The following is a 7,965-nucleotide window of genomic DNA, read 5'->3' on the forward strand; positions in this document are numbered from 1 at the left end:
CACCCCCCTCACTCAGTCACGGAAACCCTTTTATGAGGAAGACCCACCCATACCGCAGCATTCAACCCGTATTTTGCACCTATGACACGCAGACTTCAATTTTCATCATCGTATTTATACAAAGAACTCGACACATCAAAACGCATTCCAACATATTCTTCAAGCTACATGCATAAGTGACCAAGATGAGCTATTGAAACGGATGCAAGACTAAAAAGGAGGGTGCAGTTGTTGTAAAAGCTCTGCAATGCAGATCAACGTTTTAATTGCTGATGAATTGCATGTCATTTGCAGTTGAAAGGTGCCATAACTACCAAGAGTCATTTACACCTCGACGGTTACACCTACCCTAACCATCCAAAAGTTTACAAAATCTAGATGTATTTTATATAATAATATAATATAATATAATAATGAACATACCTATAAATTCAATGGCTTCGGTGAACCAAGAGCTGATGTCCTCCTTATGGTTGTCTTCCACCGGGATACACTTATACTGGTAATCCCCTTCAAAATGATTCGGACAATTTGAAGATACATTCAGTAGAGCAGAAATGCCCATACGATCTAGCATGTCCTTTTTAGACGCATGGAGAGCACTGCCAAGAAATAAAAAGGGGAGGATTTCCACAGGGCCACCCTGTAATAAAAACGTGACAAAAAAATAAATCATTAATAATTGATATTAAATACATGTTAAAAAAATATTTTTGGTAACACTTTATTTTAAGGTGTCCAAATGTTACATGTACTTACTATTATAATAACAATAATTATTATGCATAATTACACGCAAGTAACCCTAAAACCAAACCCTAATCCTAACCCTAACCCTAGTAAGTGCATGTAGTTAATTAATATTACTCAGTACTTAATTACACTGTAACAATGACACCTTAAAATAAAGTGTAACCAAAATAATAATAATAATAAATGCATTTATAATTTAAAAGATAAATGATTTTATTAATTTGTCCGTATAATCATCACAGGCACCTCTCAATAAATTATCAAAAGCATTTGCAACAGATTACAGCATCAGACCACTTACACCTCTGTTTGCTATAAAAAGGTCAAGCTAATAACGTCCAGTTTATTTATTCTGGAAAAACGTCAGTCAACAGGACGTTTAATGTTACACAATGCTGCCCATTAGCTGACCTCAAAGTATCCACTGCCGCTAATGTAGCTGTAGAGACAGGAAACGATCGATGTGGGAATCAACACTAAAGCGTACTGGAGTGTCTGACACAGTACACCCCCTATCACAGAGGAAGGCCGGACGAACGCACTCTAAAGCACTGCCAAATCAGCCGGAAAGAGCAGCGGATGGACAGCAGTCAACAGGACGTTTAATGTTACACAATGCTGCCCATTAGCTGACCTCAAAGTATCCACTGCCGCTAATGTAGTTACCTGGTCATGCTGTGGAGTTCCGCAGGAGGTGCAGCTGCTCTCCACACTGGACTGAAGGCTGGATACTGCCAATGTTTTGGTTTTCAAACAGTAATCGGGATACTGTGTGGAAAATCTGTCGTAGCCTCCTAGAAAGTGAAAAAATATTTATAATACTTTTGCTCAAACTGTATCCAGCTTAAAGAAAGCTGGTTCGTTGGGCTGTTTTTTAGAACCAGCAAGGCCACCTTAAACCATCTAAGATGAGGAAACTGAATTTTATTTTCCCTTAATTTATACTTCAATGGAATTATTTTATTGAGGTCACAGAGGATGCATTCAGTAATTCCACTTAAAAGATGGGACCACCTGAACACAATTTTTACATTTCATTTTACATTTATATAACTCCGAAATTAGCCACACTCTTTTCAGACAAGCCATACATTCATGACATTTTGAATACATTTAACACAATGTAAAAGGCCTACTATATAATAAAATGCACGAACCTCTATAAAAGAAATGTGAAGCATTTTAAATAGTTGGTTTGTGTCTATAAAATAACAGATGAAAATTGTTTGATCCAGATTTCTTCAGAGCTGGTTTCTAATTGGTCATACTAGCTCAAGGTGGTCAAGTTGGAACTGTTAACTGGTCAAGCAGCGAATGACCAGCCTGGACCAGCTTAGACCAGCTAGCGTGTTCCAAAAAAACAGCTACTATCTTAAACTGGATTTTCCAGCAGAGAAAATGGCAATCTACATTACATCATTATCCCGCTACTAGATTTGACCACAATGAAAACAGATATTTTCTCAAAACATGGCAGCTTTATTTCAGTTAAGAAATACAATAACACAATAGATTTTTGTGTAGTGTAGATTGGAATTTACCTTTTAGCAGATAGATTTCTGTCCTAAACGTATCCCTACACAAAGCGTTATGTACCAGGGTGATTGTGCTGTCGTTTTTCAGAGTGTTTGTATCGGACGTCCGCTCATCGTACAAGATCACGGCGGAGTACAGCCCTGATTTCAGACGGGATCTCGCTTCATCGTCACCGGACAGAATCTGGTCCAAACTCACGGAGCCTTTCGCTCGCCTCCGAACTATCGTGTTACAGCGAATATTTACAGCACCGCGGAGGTGACCGGCGCTGAACGCTAAAAACGACCTGCAGTCCAAAAGCAGACATTTCGCACTGTCGTTCTTCATCAACCTCTTCAAAACGCTGCAATCCATTTCACAAAGCTCGTCCATTGTGACCATTTTCCTCCTCCGACGGGGACTGGTCACGGTCAAATGGTGCTTTAATAACAACAATACGTCAAATCCAGCGTTGCCAGTGCGCAGTGTAATGTTGTGTTACCCTCCCGAGAGCTTTACTACCACGGGCGCTTCTCTTTCCGTTTTATGAATGGGCTTCAGACGCGCGCTCCATAAAAGGATCGCGACGTCACAATGGAGATGACGTCTGCTTCGAGCTCCATTCATTAAGCGCTCTTCATTCATAAGAGTCAGCGACGATCGATGGTGACCGCCTTCCTCGTCTAAACCAGAACCCAGCCATCAGATATTTCTTCTGAGATGGCGAAACAGTTTGCTGAAATGAAATTTAAATAATAATAATATCTAAGGTAAACAACATATGGATACACCTACGGCAAGGTGACGTTCAAATAGTGTACAGTTTTATTGGAATATAAAAACATAGGCTAGTTGCTGTAAGTGACTGTAATATATATATTAAAGTATAACTATAACTACTATGATTTTATATATATATATATATATATATAATATTTGATTAAATTTAACAAAGCACTGCACAAACAAACAAACAAACAAACAAATAAATACATAAAAAGACCGACTGCAGTTGATGAAAAGGGAATTCCCATAATTCCCTGCGCAAACCATCACATTTGTTTACATTTTGTTGAAAACACTTTGTAGTTCGTAGCCTACTTATTTTTTTTACAGTGAGTTATGTACTTTGAATTTTTTTAGGTTACATTTTTTTGGTACTTTGTGTTTAAGTTGAGAAAACGGTTTATTTATTTTGGATGAATAATGTAGGATAGACTGTATGTTTAGTAGGGTGACCATACGTGCCATTTTCCGAGAACGCGTCCTTGCCGTGGATCTTACGCACATCATGTGGTTTCCATTGTACCACCTGATGGTTAGTACGTTTTACAGTAACAAAGAATTTGTAAGACTTTAAGTGCCTTGATATACAATTGTTTTATAATGAAACAATGTGTTAGTGGGAACTGTAAAGTGTATAGTCACCAAACTGCCATCTGGCAATCCACTTTTTTTTTTTTAAATAGGCCTAATGTTTTTGGCTCTTGCCTTTCTATGTGTAAAGAGTTAATTATTGCTCTGATTAATAATCATTTCCCTACAGGGGTTTTTTGGAAGCTGTCTGTTTTGATGGAGACATGAGGGTGAGTTCTTTATAGACTCATGGGATTAAGAAAGCCCCTAGTTAATTAGTTAACATGGTTAACAGGAAAAAGCTGAGCTTCTTCTCCTGGGGTTTACATATTTCAGATATAATCTGTAAAATGATATAAACATTTGTTAAACAAACAAAAAAACATAACATTTAATATGATTTTAGCTGAAAAAATAAATCAAGCCCTAATGGCACTTGCAATCATTATACTGATGTAGCCTAATTAAAGTTACATCTAAAACTAATTACCACAAGTTATGGATATACTTGTTTAAATAGCTTCTATATCTATGTGTGGATTTGAAGGAATGGTTTTGCATTTTAAAACATGCTTTTCAGTTCCTCCGGATCTCGAATGTAAACTATTTGCATGGTTTAACACAAGCTCGTTCATGAGACTCCTGTATTTGCATAGTGGTTTACATATTTCAGATATAATCTGTAAAATGATATAAACATTTGTTAAACAAACAAAAAAACATAACATTTAATATGATTTTAGCTGAAAAAATAAATCAAGCCCTAATGGCACTTGCAATCATTATACTGATGTAGCCTAATTAAAGTTACATCTAAAACTAATTACCACAAGTTATGGATATACTTGTTTAAATAGCTTCTATATCTATGTGTGGATTTGAAGGAATGGTTTTGCATTTTAAAACATGCTTTTCAGTTCCTCCGGATCTCGAATGTAAACTATTTGCATGGTTTAACACAAGCTCGTTCATGAGACTCCTGTATTTGCATAGTGCTTTGCCATCATTGCTTCAGTTGAGCGCAGATAGGAAGGTTTTCTATCCAATAGACGTGTTAATGTTATCATATGACACATTCTCCCTTCCCCCCTCTGCTCCTGCAAAGCTGTGAACATGCATGGCTTTGCATTCATTTGTGATTGAAAACAATTCATTTACACCATCTGAAGCAATTGTGGCATGTTAAAGAATTGTTAATGCTAAGTGATTTTAGTCTAGTCTGTTTATTAATGCGCCAAAATGTTTTCTTGATGGTGGCTATTGCATCAGTATGTTTCAAATGTCTGTTTTCTCCTCTTCATAATATATAGATTTCAAAATTACGTGATATGTTGAACACATCCAGACCAAGATTTTTAAACAGCGGTCCCGGGAATTTTAGGACAACAGTATAAATAAAAATAAACAAATATTTTATTCATTATTAAATATTTAAAATATGTATTATGAATAATAAATATACAATTTAATGAATTTGACATTATTACTCTTTTCATTTTACTAAAAAAAATTATTAAGATAAAATAATTATTTTTATTTATTAATTGAAAAGACAAAAAATTATGGGTTAGTTCACCCTGAATATGGACATTTTATCATTGTTTACTTACCCTCAAGTTGTTCCAAACCTGTGTGAGTTTCTTTCTTCTTTTAAACACAAAAAAATATTATTTTAAAGGATGTTGGTAATTAAATAGTGGCCGGTAGCCATTGACTTCCATAGTGTGTTTTTCTATACTATGGACGTCAATGGCTACCGTCAACTGTTTGATTACCAACATTCTTCAGAACATCTTCTTTGGTGTTGAACAGAAGAAACAAACTCATACAGGGCTGGAACAACTTGAGGGTGAGTAAACATTGACAGAATGTTCAGGTGAACTCCCTAAATATTTTCCAGATTATATTTTGCACATATTTACAATTTCTTTATTTTTCATAGAACAAATAGGCCTTTCTAAATGAATATTCCATGCTCTAGATAATGCATAGGCTTATATGAGTTATGAATGTCTCAGAGTAGAAAGAAAGTAGAGTAGCCATGGCAGCTCAGTGCACGTGTGCAGTGCTCTGCGCTCTCATGGGGGCTCTAAATCATAGCTGTCATAGCAACGGAGCGCTGGCACATGTAGAAACTGCAAAAGGATGATGTGGTGACTGCGCAGGGGAGGAACAGCCACTTTGAGCCGAACGCTTGACGTCAAACTCGCCGCCACCTCTGTGATGTGTGTTTATGTGTGATTGATAGTGGGTTGGGAGTGAGGCTGATTTCATGCATGTTTATACAGTAAGGAGAATAGGACGTTATATTCTGGGTATTATAGCGATGCTTTTTCACATGTAGTACCATCCGTACTCGTCTGACAAACAGGAAGCGGTTTAGTCTTGGGGTATGGAATATGAGTCACAGGATTCAACACGGTCGACCTTATTATACTGGTCCCAACCAAGAGTCATGTGCTCTCTGCCTTCAAATCATTCATTAAACATACATACCCCTGCATATTCAACCCATTTAGCCATTTCCTGTCTGTACAACAGGAAGATGCTCCCTTGAGAAAGCCTTGTCAGCTCAGAGACTGTCACTTATGCCAGATTCTGGGTGGGGGGTTTTGTACCATATGAGTCGAGTGTAAAAACACAGTAAAATATGTAATCACTTGAAAGGGTTGTTCGCCTAAAAACATAATTTACTCACACTTTTGTCGTTATAAACCTGTATGTATTTCTGTTTCTGTGAAACACATAAGAATTTATTCTGAAAAATGTCAATGGGTTCCAACTTGTTTGTTTTAAAATACCTTCTTTTGTGTTTCACAGGAGAAAGGAAGTGATACAGGTTTAGAATAGCATGAAGGTGAGTAAATGATTCTGAAGAATTTTCTTTTTTGTGTGAACCATCTCTTTAAAGGGGTCATATGATGCTATTTTAAAGATCATTATTTGGTGTATTTGGTGTAACAGAATATGCTGACATGCTTTAATGTTCAAAAAACACATTATTTTTCAAATACTGTACATTATTGTAGGTCTATGCCCCGCCTCTCTCAAACACGTCGTTTTCAACAAAGCCCCCTCCTTTGACAAGCGCAGTCTGCTCTGATTGGCCAGCTGACCCAGTGCATTGTGATTGGCCGAACACCACGAGCACGTGTCGGAAATGTAACGCCCCTTACCATAATTCAGCTTTCAAAATAAATATCAAGACAGTTAATAATGTCGTTAGTTTTACCATCAGTTCAAGCCCGAAAGGGCAACAGAGTCGCGTGACAGACACAGTGATGAAGCTGGTATGTGCTCTCTCGCGCTCTCTCTCTCTCTCTCTCTCTCGCTCTCTCTCGCGCACGCTCTCTCTCTCTCTCTCTCTCTCTCTCCTTTACAGATCTTCTTTATGCACCAAGAGCTTGTAACACTCCAAAGAGAAAGGAAAACTTGAAATCGCATCATATGACCCCTTTAAAAATGTGTTGAAAAATGAATTGTTCTGTTCATGGTTTTCAAGGATGCAAACTGTTCATGTGGCATCTTTTAAACTGGACCGGTTTAGACCATGTGATGTGAATTTATGCCAAAATACCAAAGTTTGAAGTCAACAATAGGTGATATAAGAAGTGGATTATTTTCACATTTAAAAACTAATAAGACTGTTTATTTTGCTATCTAACTATTCAAGATGATTTGAGTTTTATTTTCATAATTTTGCAGTCAGCAGTGTTTTGTCACTAGCAGTTAGCAGTTTTGTCCCCTGGCCATACAGATAATTCTGTTATTTGATCTCAATCGTCCATAGCTGTGATTTCAGGGGGAAAAAAATTAATAAAAAAATAACATTCCAGCCAAAGAACTGAAAAATATGCATTGTACATAGAGAATATAGAAAAGTCCCCAGAAAAGCTTTTCTTTAAAAAACTACCCTGCTTACATTTAGTTAACTAATGTAATATATCCATACATACCTATACATGCCAAAGAAAAACACTAAATACCTATTTTAGGGTTATTTATTTTAGGGATAGAAGAATTAAGAAAAGCATATTAAACATACCAGTTCAATAGTGATATACTGTATGACCGTAGTTGCATTTACTGACCCTACAAACATTTGGAAGATTTGACAAGAGGACGAATCACTATAGAGTAAGAGAGTAGTTTATTAGTTTATTTATTATTTATCAGTTTTAGTGGGAAAGCTAACTGGGTAGTTCATTGGAAGATAATCAAACCCAGCAAGCCCACAAAGTTCACTCCTTAATTGTTCATGTTCATTTTTGTTCATTGATGATTAGATTTTCAATCTTTTGTGCAATACTTTAGTTTCAACAACATGAAGGTCCAGGCCTG

At 36.6% G+C, this 7,965-nt stretch overlaps 1 protein-coding gene across 1 annotated transcript in view; it reads right to left on the reverse strand.

The window, feature by feature from the left end:
• Positions 1-2,800, reverse strand: part of LOC107706494 (dual specificity protein phosphatase 4-like) — a 6,098-nt gene extending 3,298 nt beyond the window's left edge. The window contains exons 1-3 of the mRNA XM_016510220.1: positions 2,295-2,800; positions 1,420-1,547; positions 424-643 (exon numbers count right to left, since the gene is read on the reverse strand). Of these exons, the coding sequence (XP_016365706.1) occupies positions 424-643; positions 1,420-1,547; positions 2,295-2,670 (724 nt within the window). The 5' untranslated portion in view covers positions 2,671-2,800. The remainder of the gene's footprint in view (positions 1-423; positions 644-1,419; positions 1,548-2,294) is intronic.
• Positions 2,801-7,965: the final 5,165 nt, after the last annotated feature.

Source organism: Sinocyclocheilus rhinocerous, unplaced genomic scaffold (genome assembly GCF_001515625.1).
Source record: "Sinocyclocheilus rhinocerous isolate Xijiao unplaced genomic scaffold, SAMN03320098_v1.1 scaffold1405, whole genome shotgun sequence".
Lineage (NCBI taxonomy): Eukaryota > Metazoa > Chordata > Actinopteri > Cypriniformes > Cyprinidae > Sinocyclocheilus > Sinocyclocheilus rhinocerous.